We start from the raw sequence: 21170 nt of genomic DNA, 5'->3' as shown, positions 1-21170 counted from the left end.
TCCTGACAGTACAGCACATATTTCAGAGTATTTAGTATCATCTTTGTAAAAAAATAATGACCACAAGTTTGGTGAGTGTGGAACTAAAGCACCAGGACATATTTGTGTAAAATATACAGTTTACAGCAACATTATTTCATGGACCTACTGTAAGTCCCTCTGTAATATCCGTTGCATACTTTATTATAATCAAAATGCATCTGAACAGGATCTTTATTCCAGATCTTTTTTTTTTGGTATTTGGTAAACACCAACACCATATAACAGTAATCTAAATGTAAATACAAAGACAAGAAGGCTGTAGAAATTTAAGGTTTTATTAGAAAATTCTGTATACATGTACACACATACTGTAGATACAGCAGTTGATGTTAACCAAGGAAGCCAACTTTCTGTCGCGTCTTTCCCAAACTCTCCTCCTGCTGCAGCAGCTTCATGAGCGGAGCGTGAAGAGCCTTCCCGACCCGTTTACCTGCCTGGAGACAACAAAATACTTAGGTACCTTTCTATCAATAACAGCCTTATTTATACATAAATCATATTCAAAACCTGGAATAGGCTAGGGTGACCATATTTTGATTTCCAAAAAAAGAGGACACTTGGCCCGGCCTCGAGACAAAAATTCAGACAGGCTTAATTAATGGTTAATGAACATGCTTTATTATGCCTCGATGGTGCAAAAATAACTTCTGTAATAAAATAAAATCTGTAACAACCTGTAACAAAATAATATCTCTCTTTTAAAATAAATAAATAATATGAAATAATGTTCTAAATATGACCTCTTCTGTGTTAGAAAATCCAGCTACAACAAAATATGTCTTAATACCTTTTCAATGTAATAAGATAAATAATAAAGACACTAAAACATATGTGCCAGCTTTGCACACGGTGCACTCCGCCTCCCACTAGTCCGGTCCCTACCGGGACGGTACGTGGGACATTTTTTTTTTTTTTGCAGTTCAACTGTTAAGCTGCACTAGCTAAGTCTTGTTTTATGGTTGTTATGGTTGCTCCACGCAGAGCTTTCGCCGTAGCCTGATGTTAATACTTGTGCGCTGGTGTGTGTGTCGAGCCGGCATGTCTGTGTGTGTGGGAGTGGGTGATAGAGCGAGGAAGAATTAAGGGAGAGTGACGGCGAGCGAGTACGACTCTAGAGTCATAGTGAGAGAAACAAAGTGTCTCCTCTGTGTTTTCTGACCACGGTGGGAAAACTTTAGCAGGAAACGCTGCAGCATTTTGTGTGCAATGCTGCTCCGCCGGCTGCTCTGGTCCCGTATATGTACCGGCGTGCAGAGCCGCCCACAGCCGCGCTCGGGAATTACGTCACACAACAAAGTACCGTAGTACACTGTGCAAAGCGCCAGTCAATTTAAGTACACGCTTAATAGGCCCATGAAAAACAGTGAAAACCGGACATTTTCATGAATTTATAAAAACCCCCCCGGACGCCCCGGACAGTAGGTAAAAAGTGGACATGTCCGGGCAAAAGAGGACGTTTGGTCACCCTAGAATAGGCCAGATGGCCAAGTGAGGCCTGAACTCACCTCTGTCATTTCAAAGATACTCTCTGGATCCAAGCTGCCTCCGCCCACCTTCCTTGTGCAGGTGACCGTGCCCTTGTGTGTGACAGAGATGATCAGACTCGCCACGGAGCAGGCCTTCTCTTGCAGAGTCGCGTCCACTACGTGCCTGTGGCCCACCTGCAGAAAAACAGCCAGCAATGTCAAATTCACAGTTTGTGGGATAATGGACATTAGAAATTGCTTCTGAGTATCAGCAGGTGAGCTTACCTTGCACAATGTCACTATGCAAGGAACGTTTTCTACATTGAGCCTCATGCAATCATACGGGTCATCTGACAGCTCAATTTCCTTCCCTCCTTCTTCATCAGCTGATATATGCACTCTGGGAATTCTGTCAGTTAAGGTAATCAGAAGGTAAGCTTTCATTTTACTCAACAAGATTTAGAGACATGACAGCTATGAGAGATCATAGGATTTACTAATCCAATCATAAAGATCAAAACAAACTTACTTTGTGTTGAAGAGAGCTGCCTTGATAGCGACTGAGATGGCATCGTACAGGTTTCCATCACACTGCAGGAGCTGTGGAAACATGTCAGTAAGATATTTTACATTTCATTAAGACCAAGGAACTAAACATACACAGACCAAATAAGAAGTTTGGATGTAAAATGTGCCGCTTTGATTTATTCCTCCACTGAAAAGAACACTTGTCCCCTGTTCAGCATGGTTCATCAAAAAGTATTTTACTTGCAAAGATGAGTTATCATATCTTATCATACAAAAAAGAATAGAAAGAACAGCAGCAAAATATTTAGATTGTTTTCTATTTTGAGGAACTTATTTTTTTTTTGTAGTAAAAATATGCTTGAAACAAACTAGGCTGTATGACACGTATAGACGATTACATCCACATATTACACATTTACAGCAAATGCTATAACGAGTGCACTCGTTTATACATACAACAAGTGACAGAGGTAATCATGTGAAGAATCAAAAAAATTGAGCTAGAGAAAGGCACACCTGGCTAATCGCTGCATGAAGTGGGCTTGAATGTTGGATTACCATTTCAGAAAGTAAAAGACATTATCGGACGCTACCACTTACCAGTACATCCACATAGAGGACCCAGCAATGTTCTCCTGCACTGATACAAAGGCTCTTCAGGTCCACACTGTGTTTGTTGTTGAAGACTTTGTAGAGAGTGTTACTCAGCTCCGTCCCCAGCTCCTCGCCTCCTCTGCCCTCAAACTCAGGGGTTGCATTGGCCGAACTAATGATTAGAAGGAGAACCAACACAATATACATGTAAGGTGACAGAATATTTATCAGTTTGAGATGTTTTATTCTTACTTGAGTCAGTGGGAACTGGCTGACCCTTTTACATTTCTCCACACACATTACTGCACATTCATGGTAATATAATATTTTCTTTGGTAAGTCCATAACACTGGAATGTGTTGGAGATCCATCGCACAGGGAACAGATCATACAACACTACCTCTTAGTGGAAAGGTATCCATCCAAACACTTCCCAAAAACTATTACTAAGAAAAAATGTAAATAGGAGTGATTTCAGACACAGTCCATGTATGGTTATTTTATTTATAAACATATTTTCAATTCATTTTACAAACAAAACTTCATTATAAGTAGTGATACCCCCCAATTTGCCTCCTACAAATTGACAAGTAGAATGTCTTCATGACTGATTGGTTTGGTGGCCAAATCTATAAAACATAAGCCTTAGTTTATAACAAGCATGCATATATGACAGCATGCACGATACCTACCAGTCAACAAAGAACTCAAAGTAGCCTTCATTGGGCACCATGGGCCTTGGTTTTCCAATGTCAGCCTTAACCCCAACTAGAACCGCTGTGTGCCCCTGAAGGTAAGACAGAACAGAACATATCAGGAAATAGTAAGTAATCAATCAGTCAACCTTCCTGTGAAATGCAATGAAGAAGATAGTAGATATTAAATAGATATAACTAATAAATAGGAACAATTGAAAGCTTTAAAGAGTGACTGAGGGTACACATGAAGTTTTAGAGCATAAAAAGAAAATGAGCCAACATGGAGGACTTCAGCTATTATAACATTACCAGTGTGACTTTGGCAGATCCGTCTGTGTTGGACACCACATCAGTCTCTATTTCCATGTGTCTGTAGTCCTCACAACCTCTTCCGTCCACTCGTAAATCATCCTGATTTAAAGAATCAACATGTCAACAACACTACAGTCTCAGAGTTAGCAAAATGCTAATGCTAGCTAGCTTTCTGCCGTTATAAAGCACAAATCACCATCGTAGCATTTATCGAAATATATTTTAACTATCAGAGGTGGAAGGCCGAAGTACAGTTGTTAAAGACTTACCCGTATACCGTGTAAGATGTACACTTTTTCAGCCTCGCTAACTTGTACTGTTGCCATAATGTATCATTGACATATGTAATGTATTAGCGTGTGTGTCGCTCTCCTTTTACGTCATCACAAGACGACGAGTAAAAAAAAAAGAAGCACAACAGGGAGAGAGAAGTTGGGTAGATGCTAGATCGGATCCGCTAGACGTGTCGACTTCACAGGACCCCTTGAAGAGAAGGGCTCTGCACAGGACCTGCCTCGTGGCCCGCCTTATTCTGCCCTCTGATTGGCTTACCCTGGTGTTCCCGAACGCTAACCAATCCCCACTCGGCCACTCCCCATGCCTAACCCAGAGCCATATTTTTCTATCACTCTGCCTAAACCCAACCAGAGTGATACTTCGACCATTCTAGCAGATCCGATTTAAGATCTTCCGATAAAGTTGAAGTTGGCCGTCAGGACTTTCTAGCCTTTCTGGCAGAAAAGGGCTTTCTTGCATACATCTCTTCTTAGGTTAAGGCAACAAAGGAAACGTTTTCGAAAAAATTGTGGTTTCTGTAAGCACACAGGAGAAATAAGCATTTAGGGGTTTCTGCCAGAAAGGATGTATTTTAACCAAACTACTATATTTTCCTATCTTAACAAAGTAGCTGTGTGTTGACTAAACCTAAGAAGATTTCTGGCAAACAAGGCTTTATGGTAGAAAGTGAAGGCCAAAAATTCACCTATGTGTGAGGGATAAAAACACTTTTGAGACAACTTTAAGATAAATTGTTGCTTAATTTAGTAAAAACAACTCATTCTGGTGTATACCTCAATCTGAGGTTCTGTCATTTCTATTGTTTTTATCTGCATGTAGCCTTTTCTTAAGTGAAAAAGGTTAGGTCAGTTCGCTCTGTTTGATATTTACAATGCACTAGGATTTCCATCTCTATCACAGACCCTGGGTCAGATTTAAAGGTTCTCATATTTGAACTGCAGCCAAAACATATAATCTGTAACTGATTCTAGAGATCTATAAAAAATGTTTTTTTTAGCCCTGAGTCAGGACTTTTAGGCTGCATACTGGGTCCTTTTGAATCATAATCATAATCAGAAATCAGAAAAAGGTTTATTGGCACAGTAAGTTACACTTATGTGAAACATGCTTTGGTGAATGGTGCAAACAAAAACAAACAAACAAATATATTAAACATTAATATGAAATAAAGAATAATACAGAAACAAATATATATACAAAATAACTGTTGCATAAAGAAAAAGGCAGAATGGGTTGGGTGCAGAATGTGCAAAGAATATATATGTGAATATTATTGAACATAATATCAGAAAGTAGAACTTATCTTTGTCATAATAAATGAACACTTGGTTCATAGAGAATAAAAAAGCTAAATAGAGGGGCAGCCTCTCACCCAGTAAGAACGTGCGCCCCATGTAGGGTCCTATGCAGCGGCCCAGGTTCTAATCCAACCTGCGGCCCTTTGCTGCGTGTCATCCCCTCTCTCTCTCCCCCTTTCCTGTCTATCCACTGTCACTATCGAATAAAGGGAAAAGCCCCGAAAAATAATCTTAACAAAACAAAGTTCAGAGTCTGTCAATGAATGTATGGTAATTTGTAAGGCTGGGTTACTAAGGCAAAGCAGGCAACTGTCCTGAACACTAAGATTGCATTCACACCAAATCAGGCATTGTGGCGATTAGCGTATGATTGTGCGGGGCTATGGGATAGTCACTGGCACATTTGTGTCCGCATCGTGCCATCCATGTTTATCTACTTGCTGGTTACGTGAAGGGCCACCGCATTGTGACATCAGGTTGCATGCCTAAAAATGTGATAGCCTACTTATACATCTTTTTGCTTTAGGCCGCTGCATTTTTATTCTGCATCATCTGCGGTGCCCACCACTGCAGCCTAAATGCATTACTCAATTCAAAATAATGGGGGAAATGGCGGTTTTGCAGCAACGCCTGCTTTGGTGTGAATGCAGCCTAAAGCACAATATCAAACGACATGATAAGGCCCTCAGCTTGGCTCCTGCTTCATTGCCCTGTCTAGAAGAAAGGCCTTTGGGCAATATACAGTATAGCGGTGTCAAAATTGGTATTAACATACTGTTACTTGTTTGACAAATGCACAATCTTAGATTAACTTGATGCAATGCAATAAAACATGAAATACACTGGGGCTGAGATAGTAACACAGAACACCAGTTTGGATAGGATATGAACAGATTCCCTAACATTATGCGCCTGCATTTCAGAAAGACAAAGAAACTGCTGCCTGATAGACTCGGCTCAGGGCACGAATCCCCATGTAGCCTGTAGGGAGGGGAAGAGTGTCGGACTTCCTGTTTGGCTCTGCGTTATGTTTCCCTGCTTTCCGCAAAGCTTTCTGGATAAGCAGTAACGTTAGTTAGGTAACGGCCTGTTTTAAGGCTTGGCCCCCCGCTGTAATTAGCATACAAACAAGGTGAATTAACACCTCGTCGAAACCGAGGCGGCAGCGAAAACGGAAGCCGATCGGCGGAGCTGCTGAGAGCATCTGTCCGCAGATCATTGAGGTTAGCTGGGGCTGCGCTAAGAGACGGAGCGGCGGAGGAGACACTCGTGCGTTTTTAACTTCCCAAGGCTCGAAACTACGCGAGGACTTCAAGAAACTTTTGTCGTCAAATCTGGAGAGGGCGAGGTATGTTTTTTTTAAACCAGTGAACGTGTTATCTTAAAATAAAGGCGGTTATCAGCTATCAAGTAATGGAAGTCCTGGAATGCTGCTCCAGCTGCCAGTTACTTCCTGGTCGGGTTAATTGCATGATCACTTTCTGGAAGGCAATTAATTATAGCTCTATGATGCAATAATAACTGTAAAAGCCCACTGGTCGTGACAAGATACTGCCCCCTTTTGCTCACCCATCTTCAGAGAGGTCAGATGTCAATTTAGCTACAGTCTACTGAAGGGCACTTAAGGGCACTTAATTTTAATTCCCTATATTTGATATAATTTGAGTTAGAAGTCAATTAATTTTGGACTTGAAATTTGTTAAATGGCCAAAAACACATCTCCACTGACTGAGAGTTGGCATCTGTGCTGAAACATCAGTTAGTCGATTGATAGAAAATTAATGGACAAGGACCGCTCTGTTAATCATTTCAAGTCATTTTTCAGCTTCTCAGATGTGAGTATTTGCTGCTTTCTGTGTCATATATGATAGTCTAACCCTTTGTGTGCTGGACACAAAAGAAATTTGAGTCACCTTGGATACCTTGATAAAGGAAATAATCATTAGTTGCAAGTACACCTACACTTCAAACAAAAGATAATTGACTGTCAGCTCAGGTGAAACAGGTTTTGCTAAGTTCTTGTTATTTTAGAATCAGAAAAGGATTTATTGCCAGGTAAGTAGCACTTACTAAGTGCTGCAATTTAAGATTGTATTGTTTCATGTTTGGATTTTTTGTTTGAAAAAATGACAAACATTATCTGATTATTGAAATAGTTGCAGAAACATTTTCTGATTGACTAATCTTTTCAGCTTTATTAAGTTGTCCCAATATATTTTGGTGTATGTCTTTTATTCCCAACGAAATCAAATCATCTAAACTCAAAAAAAGAGTTCATGCCAAGTTGAAGGTTCACACACAGGTTGCTAGTTTTACCTTCTAGTGCAAACATTGGTATCTTATCATATATTATAACATTTTAATTTGAAAGCAGCTGCAAAAAATGGTGCCTCCATAGTTTTTAGACACGGTCACAAATTCTGATAGCTATGATAGGACAAACTGTTGTGATCTCTTTGTGGAGTAACACCTCACCTGTCAATATCTGGTTGACACTCTGGTCTTTAGTTTCACAGAATCTGGTAGGACTAAAATCAAGCTCCCAAAATGTGTTGCTTAAACAAATCTAAATTAAATTAGAAGTATTTATTCCTCAAACCTTTTTGTTTTGTAAGTTGCCAGAGGAGGTTATCAGTAAAGTGAAATCACATTAGAGTGTTAATTAACTCAACACAGGGTTACATCTTGCTTTGCTTTGTTTAAATGCTTTAAGCAATTATTAAATAAATTAGAAACTTATTTCAACACAATATACAGTACATGATAGTGTTGTGGGCGGGACATAAAGTCAGACTCGGTGGTGAGTGAAACCGAAGCAGAGGGTAGCAGAGCCAAAGTAGCGCACTTTTTAATTAACTAACTTTAGCAGGGCTGATAATCGGTCTATCCTTAATTTTGAGTCGGTGAGTCACTACTACAGTATAAATCTGGCCTTTTAACATACTGTATCTGATGTTACAGAACAGCAGATACATCATGGTGGTGGCATTTCAACACATAAACTATTAACTGTTGTTTCTTTGGGTTGTTTCTGTTAGAATCAAGTCATTCAATTGTGTTCATTGTAAAAAGCAGATATTCACTGAGAGAAATCTATAGACTCATTCTCCATTCTACAAAAAAAACATTGATTAGTTGGTGTTAATGAACTCTGGTTTTGCAGTTAGTTTCACTTCAGGTCTTTCATTACTTTATTGTAGGAAGTCCTATCTTGTCCCATCATTTGGATTTTCAGTAAACACAGATTTTTAGGGCCATCTTTCTTTCTAATGTATTGAAAAGTTAAAGAAGTTCACATAACAACACATTGCATTACAAGCCGTTATCCAGTGTCCTGTCTCCCCCTCACTGGAACAAGTTCTTCTTGAAATGGGCTGCTCCCGCTGAATCAGATATAGCTATACTGGTAAACGGGCACATGAATCACTAACTGTTAGAACAGTTAAGAGAGAAGATCTTGAAATGAAATGATTTAATCTTACATTGATTTATAGACAAGTAAAAAGGCAATGAATCAATTCATTCATTATTCCCCCCTTTAAGATGGTGTATTAGCTGATTATAACTGACGCATTAGCATGTAAGCAACATGTAATTGTTGTAGCTTGTCAAGGTGGAGCAATATACAGTTAGTTTTAAACTTTAACAAAGCATCAAATTTTGAAGTCCGCACCCTACAAAATCATCTTTTTGTAATGTAATATCTTAATCTGCATAGTGTCTACAAACTATACTGTTACCGTCATAAATGTAAGCCAAGGTAAGTTTTTATACACAAAGGGAATTTAAAGTGCTTTAGATTAAAACATTGAAAAGGAAATACAGCCTAAGACATTGAAATGTATATGAAAACATTGAAAAGCATAAGAAACTAAAAAGGATGCATACATATTAGATAAGGATAGCTGTTCAGTTTAAGTTAAGTCAAATGCAGTAAAAAGTATAAACCTGGATTAAAATGTGGTCAAAGTCAGAGCATGATAACTAAATCCTGCTTTTCCTGGATTAGTTTGGAGCAGTTGGCACAATGCTAGTAGATAGCCTGAGAGGGCTGATACTGTGTGTGTCAGTAAGTGCCAGTAATTAAAAATATTTTCAATACACCTGAAGCCAGCAGAGATCTGAGAACTGATGTGCTGTGTTCAGTTCTCTTTGTCTTTGCCTAAAGTTGCCTAAATGTTTTTTTCTAGTGAAGTAAAAAGTAATATAACATGGAAATACTAAAGAACAAGCACTTCTAAATTGTAGCTAATAAAGTACAGTTTGTTTGCGTACCTGTGTGTCTGCCTCTCACAGGTACACACCTGACCTGACTCCTGCTGTGTGGTTAAAAGGGTCAAGAGGTTACGTAGCAGGGTTTGGGTTGGTCATACTGTATTTTAGAATAGTCATTCCAACCAGGAAGTACACTTTTTGTCAAGATAATGCCCCCGTCTCCCAGTTGTTTTCGTAGTTGAATTGCTGGAATGTTTGCAGTCACACAGATGGATAAATTCAGGTTGTCAAGAACTAAACGGTAGAAATTTACAGCTATCATAAATCAGCTATTTGCCTGTAGGCTAGGCCATCTGAACCTGGCAAATTCAATTTACCATCTTTTATTCATTTTAAGACCTGTTGTGCTCGTTGTGTAACTCTTGAGTTTTATCATCTTTGTTATCTTCATGTTTTTTTTTTTCTATTGTAAAACAAAAAGGGTTATGTTTCAAGACATTGCTACATTGTCTTTAGAAGGAAGTCCTGTTCAAATACACTGTATTTTGTATTCTGTTTTTTTTGCTAGAAGTCCCTGCAGGTTACACATTACTGAAACACGCCTGAAACAAAGACCACCTCCACTAACATCACAAACAAGACTCTGTGCACGCTAGTGCTTTAAGCTAAATGCTAACATCAGCATGCTAACATGCTCACAATGCTATTGTTGGAGACTTTCAAATGCCGAGGATGAATCAAAGAATTAATTAAGAGGCTAAGATGGTGCAAAATAAGATCTTTATATAAACTCCATATAAATTTGTGTTTGGTAGATTATTTCTCTGTGGTAACTATGCTTTTTGGCAATACATCTTATACTGCTGGAAAGCCTGTTTAGTTCTCTTTCAAATGGTGCCCAATTTGTAAGGAACATGCATTTGTGGGATGAGCAGCAGCGCTGAGTATGTGGGTTGCGCCCATGAAAAATTTGCCAAATCTTCTCTGCCAATACCAAACCACTTATTCTGCCATTGACTCGTTTGGTGGATTGGATGATTGAGGTTTGAAGAAACAAGACATATTGGCAATTTAACAATTTATTCATTTCACAAACAGGAGCCTCAGTAGCGTGTGGAAGAACCATACACAGCCACAACAGCCTGGCACCTCCTCCTCATACCGGTCACCAGCCTGGTCACACAGTGCTGTGGGATGGCATCCCATTCTTCAACCAGCATTTGTCGCAAGTCAGCCAACGTGGCTGAGTTGGTTACTCCGGCACGAACAGCACACCCAAGCTGTTCCCACAAGTGTTCAATGGGGTTGAGGTCAGGACTGCTGGCAGGCCATTCCATCCTCTCCTTCCCAGCATCTTAATTGTCTTATCCTGCTATGTTTGTAATTAAGTGTTGTACTTTTTAGCCTAAATCTTAAATGTGCTATAGAAATAAACTTTACTTACTTACTCCACTCCCACATTCTGGAGGTAGTCTCTGATAAACCCCGCCCTGTGGGGGGCGAGCGTTGTCATCGTGGAGGATAGAGTTTGGTCCCAGACTGTGGAGATATGGGATGGCCACTGGTTGCAGAATCAGGCACCTGATTGTCAGCACCTGGGGGTACCAGAAGCTCAAAACAAGAGTCAATAGCAACAGCAAAGAAAAGCTGTTTGGCAAATTGTTCATGGGCGCAACCCACATACTCAGCCTTGCTGCTCATCCCACAAATGCATGTTCCTTACAAATTGGGCACCATTTGAAAGGGAACTAAACAGGCTTTCCAACGGTATAAGATTTATTGCCAAAATGCATTGTTACCACAGAGAAATAATCTACCAAACACAAATTTCCTTACTTTTTGTGCTAAATTTATATATTTTTTTCAGTTGTTAAAATATTTCTTTTGTTTTGAATCCAGTTGTCTCTTATTCTCCAGTCTGTTACCCACAACGTTACTCATACAAACACTTCTTACCTGTACCCTTGTGGAACATGTTTTCCGACAACTGTATCAGTTTTATCTTTTTACACAAAACAAAACAAACAAGGAAACACACGCCAAAAGTAGCAATTTAAATACCATGTTCATTGACATTAACAGCCACAGCCACTCTGTATCACATACAGTTACATAGAATATACGAGCTGTAAAAATAAAAAAATACCCAAAACCTCCTATCCCCATGCCTTCCCGCTCACATCCAGCCAAGGTGACATTGATCCATAAATTCTGCATTTTGAGTAATTTTTTTTTCTCCATTGTATAGATAAATCTGATCTTACAGCCAACTATTCAAATGTTTTTATTTTCTGATCCTTGAAAAACTGGTGGAAAAAGTTAAGATTGCTCGATGGTGTTTTAAGCCCCCAACGTCGACTTCAAGGCAGCGCTGCGACCGTCGACTTCAAGGCACCTAACCCTAACCTTTGCCTAATCCTTTTGCCGTTGGGGACTTAAAACACCAAACGCCGTTAATATTTAGGTGTCTCCATCTTTTAGATCCTGTATCTAATTTTAAGGGTACGAAACCTTTTTAAAGTAAGCAATAAAGATCTTTATTTTTAATGAAAAGATCTGAGAACGTCTGCAGAAAAACTGACTTGAGAGTGCAGATACGTGACAATATAAACTGAAGATTATTAGAACAAACCTTCTCCCCCTCCAGCTTACAGTTCTTGGAAATTATCAGTGTGTTAGCGTGCTAGTACTTGCTAATTAGCACTAAACATAAAGTTACAGTATACAGTTTTGCAGGAATTTGGTAATTTCATGGCGATCCATCCATTCACTTACTGAAAAAGGTCAAATGTCGACCTTATGGTGGTGCCAGAGGATCAACAATGTCAGTAGGATTCGTCCTCTGGGCACCATGGATGTCTGTACAAATATCCATTGCCATCCATTGAATAGATTTTGAGATATTTCAATGGTATACCAAAAAAAAGAGATTATTTCATTTCAGAAGGCAGTCCTGTACAAATACACTATCATTTGATATTCACAGCATGAAGACAAAAAAGTGCAGAGTGTAGATAGTGGGATTTACTTTATCCCACTATCCCTCTCAGGCTGAGATGAATTGATATAATAAAAGTGTTCTTGTTTGGTGGCGTAACACAGAAGGGTGGACGTCTTATCCAGGTTGATTTTTTAAAATGTGTTGCGAGTTAGAGGCCAGGTGGGTGTGTGGTGCTGTGTGGAGGTAGCTGGATAATTGGAAACATACAAAGAGGGAAAGAGGTGTGGTGAGTGCTGTAATGGACCGTGAGATGTTTTAGTTAAATCCAGATTAATTTAATCCCAAACATGCTGTAGGATAGCCATATCGTTTCATTGAGAGTGATTAAAATCCTGTCCTCGAGTGAAGCATTCTTCACTGCCAGGATCTTTGGCCAAGCCCTAATTAGTACGGACATAAAAGTGAAGATTAGCCTCAGTTGAGCCTAATGGATATATTGAATCCTCAGGAATGACCAATTTGATTGCACTCACTATAAGATCAGGTTTTAGTGAGAAGATAGGAGCCGAGGTCCAGCCATCCTCTGGGAATTAGCCGTTTTATTCCAGTCTGTGTTATTTGCATATAATAGTGAGGCCTATCATCTTTGTCTACACACAATCAGACCTGCTCAATTGCTTATTCATAAGCCTCGCTGCAAGACAAATCTTGGTGGATTGTTTGGCCTGTTGGGATTAGACCAGTTGAAGTTTGTTCCTCCTTCAATTAATGCTTCCTGCTTTGTATTGTCCTCAACATAATTTGCTGATTCACTCTGGACTTATTAGCCCCCGTCTTTATTTATATTCCTCAAGGATGGAGAGCGCTCATTAGATGGTTTACACAGACTCTTAAAGATGCAGTAGGTAAGACTTAAAAAACTAACTTTCTGTCATATTTGCTGAAATTGACCCTATGTTTAAGTAGAACTATATGAAGCAGGTAATTAAAAAAAATCTGGCTCCTCTGGCATCACCTACAGCCTGTAGTGCGATTTTCAAAAATCCACTGCTCCCAGTTCAAATGCTCCAATCATGGCCATGGGGGGTGTCTAACTGCGTGTCAATAACTGCTCATGCACACGCATTCATTCTCCCTTGTGGGGGGAGGGGCTTATGAGACCGTTTGGGCTTTAGCAGAAAGGGGGGAGGGACTGAGAAGTTGTCGATGTTCAAATTTTTTGGCTAATTCCTGGATCTTCACAGTCCTACCTACAGCACCTTTAAGTGTTGTGGGACTGGGACAGCCACCCGTACACTGTGATATTGCTGTAATACAGACAGGAAACCTATATAGAGCTGAAAGATTAGTCGATACCAACCATTCTCTTTTTCCAGCTTCTTCAGGATTAGCAGTTTTTCGTTGTTTTACATGGCAGAAAATCTATAATTTTGAGGTTTTTGATTGGATTGTTGGTCGGAAAAAAACATTGGACTTTGGAAAACTGTAGAGCATATTTTTCATTATTTTCTGACATTTTATAGACCAATCAATAAATCACCTAAGAACCTAATGAGCAGATTATGTGATAGTGAAAATAATTGTTAGTAGCAGCCCTACACTGATACCTTCCCTCATCCAAATCCCTCGCCTAATTCATTCTTTCATTTTCTTCTTTTGCTCCCCCTCTTGCTCTCCATCTGTCTCTCATCACTCCTCGCAGTATGTGGTTGGAGCCACGGGCGTTGTAGGATGAAGAGCCCGGCGCACCGCACCAGGGACATCGAGAGGCAAGCTGGCTACCTGAGGCCTGAGCACTGCGCCCCTCCCCCGCTCCGCACCGGCTCCGACACAATGTGGTTCATCCGTGACGGCTGTGGCATCGTGTGCGGCGTCATCACCTGGTTCCTGGTGTTCTACGCCGAGTTTGTGGTGGTGTTCGTCATGCTGCTGCCTGCCAAGAACGTGATCTACAGCCTCTTCAACGGGGTGATCTTCAACGGCCTCGCCTTCCTCGCCCTCGCCTCTCATGCCAAGGCAATGTGCACAGACCCGGTCAGTTAGATTAGGTTACTTTATAAAAACTGAATCATGGAAAGGCTGTCATACATCTTCGTATGAACTATCTCTCAATACTTTAATAACGCACGTCACCCAAGACAAACTTGTAAATTGTAGATAATACTTTTTTGTAGCTTTTGCAGATGCATGTGTCACAATCTAGTTTGAATACCTTTTTTTATATTTCAGTTTGTTGAATCCTTACATTCCATGTACACATGTATTCCAGTATCTATTGGGACCCACTGCTATTTATTACCCGGGGCCCCCTACTGGCTTAATCCTGCCCTAATTGTAATTGTTTTATTATGTTTTATTCTAGTTTAAACTTTTGGTCGAGTGATAAAGCCAAACCACACTTTTTTCACACAAGTAAATAGTTTTTGCTGTGAGGGCAAATTTCCATCCTTCCATCCAGGAAACACTGTAAAATACAATTGAATTCCTTGTCAATGAATCTTTTTATTTATTTTTTTCCTCTCTCAGGGAGCCGTGCCTAAAGGGAACGCTACCAAAGAATTCATTGAAAGCCTGCAGCTCAAACCAGGACAGGTTGTGTACAAGTGTCCCAAGTGCTGCAGCATAAAGCCTGACAGAGCTCACCACTGCAGGTACAGCACTCTGTGTGAATGTGTAGATTGTAGGGAAGATTACAAACTCCGCAACTTTTTAAGATGTGGGTTTGTGGCGATGAGAGTGTTTTGCTGAAGTCTGCACCCTGGAGAAAGTCCTGATGACTCCTCTTCTCGTCTGTGTTTGTTCCTGCACCGGTGGTTCTCCTGCCTCCCCTGTGTGTTTTTATCTAGCATTTCCCTGCAGACTTTGCAGGTGGATGATAAGGAGTTCCTTGTGGCTGCTCAATGGTTTTCCTGGGATCTTGAGGGATGAAAAGCCCAATAACACTGTAGCATTATTGAATTGTAAACTAGTGAGTCATTCTGTCTCCAGGGGAAAAATGGGTGTCAGTTTGAATGAAATTATTTTTATGAGTCATTCTTGTGGGTGGTTCAGATGATACACTGCAATGATAGTCCTTAATGACCCATCACAATAACATATTACACACACAAGACGGCAGTTTTTTTAAATATAGATTTTGCTCAGAAAGCGTGCAAACAAAGCACACTGTTAGATCATAGATGACTTTCTGCTTTGTCAGATGATAGATTGTGAGTTGTCAGACCTTACTTGAGTTGTCAACCAGATGCAATTCTGCGAGATGAATAACGCCACACACACACACACACACACACACACACACACACACTAACAGACACAGTCCACCATGACCGAGAGCAGTCGGTGTCAACTCGCTGCTACACTTGGACTGACTATTTGTGTGTATGCAGGTTTTTTTTACTCTGTTAATAAATAAATATACTAAATATCCAGATTGTTTTTGGCCCAAAATGTCATAGTTTGCCTGCATTATTTTTATTCCATTTCAACATCTTTCTCTTAACCTTTATGTGTCCACAGTGTGTGTAAACGCTGCATCAAAAAGATGGACCACCACTGTCCCTGGGTGAACAACTGTGTCGGAGAGAACAACCAGAAATACTTTGTGCTCTTCACAGTGAGTCTTTCAACACTGGAGCCCAGATGTTACTACGCAAAAATAATCATCATACTGTATATGTTTGAAGCTCTCTTATTGTTCACACCACTTTTAAAATAAGCCGGTACAAGAGAACACAGAACATGATGGACATGAAGGACATAAAACAAACAAAAGAAAGCAAAATAACAAAAGAAAGCAAAATAAATTTGTAGTTTATGTAGTATAGCCTATATAAATAACTTTTAAAATGGGTTAAACATAACCGACAAAATAACAGGCTCATTCTCACATTAACTATAATGCTGTCCCCATACCTCACATCTGTACCTGCCTCTTACACTGTATACATTATATTTATTACTGTATATATCTTAATAATTATACAACCCTAATTTGAATCTTATAGGTATAAAATATAGTTTAACAGAGATAAAAAAAAAAAATGAAAATGAAACATTTGAGTTAATTTTTGTTGTGATTATGATTATTTTAACACTAAATTTATGCTCCCCCCCCCCCAGATGTATATTGCACTAATATCCTTCCATGCGCTAATGTTGGTGGCCTTCCATTTTGTTTTCTGCTTTGAAGAAGACTGGACAAGTAAGTGATATACTGATGTAGTGGCTGCTAAATTTCCAAATTCACTCAGGGACTGTACTGTTTTACCACCATCCAACTTCATGTGCGAATATAAATGATTATACCCCAAAGAGAATCATTGGGATAGAAAATGGAAAGCTGCACATGTACACTGATTTATCAACGTTCTATTGCCAGAATTTACCATCATTATTTATTTGCTTATCTTCTGGTATAGCTGACTGTATCATTAAATAACCTGGACCATTTTAGCAAGACGCTTAACTCCCATTTTGTAGCTGTAAGGTTTCCCACAGGTAACAAAGTCTTCTTTTTAACATGCCATATCTTTGGCTCTCCCTCTCCAGAGTGCAGTAACTTCTCTCCCCCAGCAACTGTCATCCTCCTCATCCTCCTCTGCTTTGAGGGTCTCCTCTTTCTGATCTTCACTGCAGTCATGTTTGGGACCCAGGTCCACTCCATCTGCAGCGACGAGACGGTGAGTGAAAACAGCAGTCATTTTACAACCGTATCACTCATCTTTGACATGAATTATTGGTAGGTCTTTCTGTCATCAGAGCACAGATGTAAGCAGGAGCAGGTAATTCTCTCACTGTATAGCTTACAGGTAGGTTGAGATTAGTGCATTTCCTCATAACGTATCCGCTCAAACCACCCACGGCAATGACTCGGTGTTATAATATTCACTACAAAGATCATCCATTTCTATCTAATGGGGCCTGCAGTTCTCTGCTGTGTGTGTGTGTGTGTGTGTGTGTGTGTGTGTGTGTGTGTGTGTGTGTGTGTGTGTGTGTGTGTGTGTGTGTGTGTGTGTGTGTGTGTGTGTGTGTGTGTGTGTGTGTGTGTGTGTGTGTGTGTGTGTGTGTGTGTGTGTGTGTGTGTGTGTGAGAGTCAGTCAGTCAAAAATGCTTAGAGTGAGTCACCCTTACCTCGATTTAAGACCTTTGAGAGAAAAATGAAAGATTACAAAACATGCTTCATTTTTAATCCTCTTACACATCTATATGTTCAGCTTTGAGCATGAATCAGGGCTGGAGACTCGCATCTTCTCATGTTTCTTACATCTTATATACCTGCAGGGTATCGAACAGCTTAAGAAGGAGGAGAGACGATGGGCCAAAAGGTCAAAATGGATGAATATGAAGGTGGTGTTTGGTCATCCGTTCTCTATAGCCTGGCTGAACCCCTTTGCAACACCCGACCATGGCAAGGCAGACTTGTACCAGTACATTGTGTGAAAGCAGGAAGCCTAGCTGAGCTCTGCTGCTGAGGACTTCTTGGTCTGCCCTCCTATTGGCTGGACCTAAATGAGCATGAACTCCTCTTTACCACTTCTACATTTTCTTTCATGCACGGATATTACATTTATTGATATTTGAGGGTATCCTGTTGTAAGCTACGTTGTCAAAATGTTTCTTTTTTAAAAACCTTTTTATTTTTTTGTTTCCCTCATGGTGTTGACTGAGAATAATGATCTGTTGCTGTACAAAAAAACAAGAAAGAAAACCTATCAAACTAAGCAGCGACAACTCGACACAAAGCACTTAATAAGAGTTGGCGAGACGACACCAAGAGACTGAGTTCTTCATGCAGTATGTCTGACAATTTCCTGCTTCAAAGACTAAATAATGTGAACTCAAAACTGAAGTCCAGAACGTTTTTGCAGTCCGGGTGCCAAGATGAACTCCTGGTTTTGTCTTCCTGTAAACATGGTTGTGATTATGTCACTTCTTCATTTGCTGTATTCTTGTCGTTGCAATAGGCTTTTGCCGAGTGCTGCAGATGATTTGCCTTACAACAGTGCATTAGTGAACGGTGGCATCTGCTGCTTTTAAAAAACATTACTATTATTTTGCCTTAATGTGACCGTCAGAGTTAGACACTTTCACATTGGGTAAATACTATTTTTAAATGAGTGTGTTTTGCCGTTCTTTGATGCCAGATAGGTGAATTAGTTTGTTTAGGTATGTTTTGTCTTTTGGTCGTTTAGACTGGCTATTTGCCAAGTTCCTGCTCAGGCTGGAACTGTGAAGGACATTCAAAGGCTGTAGGACCATGAGCAGCCTCAGTTAAAGTTACAATCCTTAAGATTTCCTTCCTGGTCGATTTGTCAACACAAGTCATTAGTGGTGTAACCGCAAATGCAGTTTTAATATTATGATAATGGAAATATGGCATTTATGTTAGTTTGATGTCATGAAATTTAAAGAACGTCAGTCTCCTCAGCCCTCCACACAGATCTGATCTGCAATTTTACATCTCCTCAGTGGACATTCAAGTCCCGTGCTTAATGTACGTTGTGATTAATTTGCTAAGTCTGTTTCCATTGCACTTTGTTGTATTTATCGATGCATCATCTTTTCCACCTCAGTCAAGTGTAAAAAAACTTTGTTTTTTAACCGCCAATTTTTTGGATGTGGATGGAAATACACTTAGTGACGCTGAGATAAAATTGAATGCTGTGAGTCCAGAAAAAACACTGTATTGAGAGGTAATAATTGACTTTATTTACATAGAACTGCTAATGCTGAAAATGGTAAGACCAAAAATTGGGTTTTAATTCATGGAAATCTTAAGGATTATAATTTAAAAATCCCACATGTGACACTTGGCAGGTAAACAAAGTATTGTTTTCTAGTCCAAGAGGTGGCATGGCTTGAGCAATATCAATCGGTTTTAGAATCTAGCAAGTAGTTTGACCAGTGTCCTAAGTGTCACCAGCTCAGATCGAAAGTCAGGGAATAAGGGCAATACATATTGCTCTCTGAATGCACTGACTCTAATTGTAATTCCATCGCTCTCAATTGATGGAATTTGCTTGTGGATAGATTGCAAGTATGAGCCTGACTAGAGAGGAAAAAAGCCTTAAAGGATCAAATGTGGATTCAAATTTAGGCCAGTGGAAAATGTTTACTGAGGCCTGAAAGACCATGATAGAAATGGACATTTTAATTGTTGCAGCTTTGGAACGTACTGGACTACGTGGTGATGGGGAACATTTTACCTGTGGTGATGGGACTTTGGTGCAGATGGTAATAGGCCTCTTCAAAGCATTTAACACTAAAAATGCCTTTGCTCAAATGTGTTCGAAAGCCTTACTCTATTTATAAAACGTGCTTTTGAGGGTGATGAAAGGACATATTTTAACATGCACAAGTTGCCAAATTGAATGCTCAAAGAAGAGAGGCAAGTAATCATTTTAAGAGTAGAGCATAGTCAGGAGTTACATTTTCTTAGGCTTCTAAAAAGTTTTTTAAAATGTAAAAAGGTTATTAAATGGAGGTGCAACAGATACTTCAGTTTACACATACAGTACACCAGCTTTCTTTTTTCTTGAATTGTTCAATACTGTATGTTCTTTGTGGTCAGGTATGAATACCATTTAGTACTTACTGTGGACCGCTTTACATTTTTTTTCTTTTTGATTGGTATTTGTTTAAATCAGAATATAATAAAACTTAATGTATGTGACACAACTTTCTTTAAGTTTTATGGATATTTTATTGACTCAGTTTATCAATTGTATTTTCTTAACATTTTGACAGATAAGGTTTTACTTTGTGAGACATTTGGACCCTCCATTTTTAATTCAGGGACATATTTGATGATAGTGTTTAAAAAAATAAATAAATAAATAAAAAATACTCAAACATTCAGACAAACATTTAAAACAGTTACCATTAAATAACAGGAATAAAAACTAACAGCAGATTTCAGATTTTTTTTTCTATATACCTTTTGTAATTTTGCAACCCTTTTCATTAGAAAAATCAAACTTTTACATCTTGAGAAACAAATCAACCAACAAACTAATACAAAATCCATAAATGGTACACCTTTGAATTTCTTAATTTGAATGGTTGCTGTCTTTTGAATTACAAGTAAAGATTCATTGAGGTTAAACACGTCATTACAGAAGCATGCTCTTATCTGCCGTGTAACTGGAGTGCAAGGCATCTAAAGTGATTTATGTTTTGTCTTCCATTTTTAAGGTCTAATGGAGCGTCACTGTGTAAGTAAATGTAGACTAGCTAAAGGCTTTACATCCGGCCCCATTCGCTACAGTGAGAACGCTTTTCATTTCATGCGTTTCACTGCAAAGAGAGGACACCAAGCTCTCTGTTTGCTGCAGAAAAACACATCTTTGAATACAGGTGCTTTTTAATTCAATTCAATTTATCGGGAAGTAGAATAGCTCTAAGAAGCTCCTCTGTTTAGAGATAAAGGTGTCATTAACAATATCTAAATAATGAAGACAAGAATCTTGTTTGTCAGATGAAATGTTTATTCAATAATTCAACAGTGTTTCTTCTCTGTGAGGATGGCAATTTACACATCCTTTTAAGTGTTAACAGAATATATACACATGTTTTTTTTTCTCCACATAATCTGTCTTGATTTGTGATAAAAAGTTGAACATAATGTTAAATGTATCTGTGCAGCAGCCTTCAGATTAAAGAGATGATTTATCTGCACACACTTTAGATTAAAGAATATCAACAAACTAATGCAAAATCAGTCTCTTTTCCATTGTTCTACCAAGAGAATGGGTCAAAACTTTACGGATTCAAAAGA

At 39.2% G+C, this 21170-nt stretch overlaps 2 protein-coding genes across 2 annotated transcripts; one reads left to right on the top strand and one right to left on the bottom strand.

Annotated features, from left to right (window-relative positions):
* Positions 1 to 299: 299 nt before the first annotated feature.
* On the bottom strand, positions 300 to 4129 carry exosc7 (exosome component 7). The gene is made up of 8 exons (XM_039819898.1): positions 3910 to 4129; positions 3638 to 3739; positions 3323 to 3417; positions 2637 to 2802; positions 2038 to 2108; positions 1794 to 1917; positions 1548 to 1703; positions 300 to 476 (listed from the first exon to the last, which is right to left on the bottom strand). Exons 1-8 carry the CDS (start codon positions 3964 to 3966, stop codon positions 372 to 374), a joined length of 876 nt encoding a protein of 291 aa, XP_039675832.1. The 5' UTR covers positions 3967 to 4129; the 3' UTR covers positions 300 to 371.
* Positions 4130 to 6220: 2091 nt separating this feature from the next.
* On the top strand, positions 6221 to 20075 carry zdhhc3b (zinc finger DHHC-type palmitoyltransferase 3b). Its single transcript, XM_039819897.1, has 7 exons — positions 6221 to 6583; positions 14094 to 14425; positions 14918 to 15042; positions 15911 to 16007; positions 16514 to 16595; positions 16943 to 17073; positions 17675 to 20075. The coding sequence occupies exons 2-7, from the start codon at positions 14123 to 14125 to the stop codon at positions 17831 to 17833; spliced, it is 897 nt and encodes a 298-aa protein (XP_039675831.1). The 5' UTR covers positions 6221 to 6583; positions 14094 to 14122; the 3' UTR covers positions 17834 to 20075.
* The last annotated feature ends 1095 nt before the right edge of the window (positions 20076 to 21170 follow it).

The sequence above is a fragment of the Perca fluviatilis genome, chromosome 13, assembly GCF_010015445.1.
Source record: "Perca fluviatilis chromosome 13, GENO_Pfluv_1.0, whole genome shotgun sequence".
NCBI classification, from domain to species: domain Eukaryota; kingdom Metazoa; phylum Chordata; class Actinopteri; order Perciformes; family Percidae; genus Perca; species Perca fluviatilis.
This window is presented reverse-complemented; position numbering and strand designations above follow the sequence as displayed.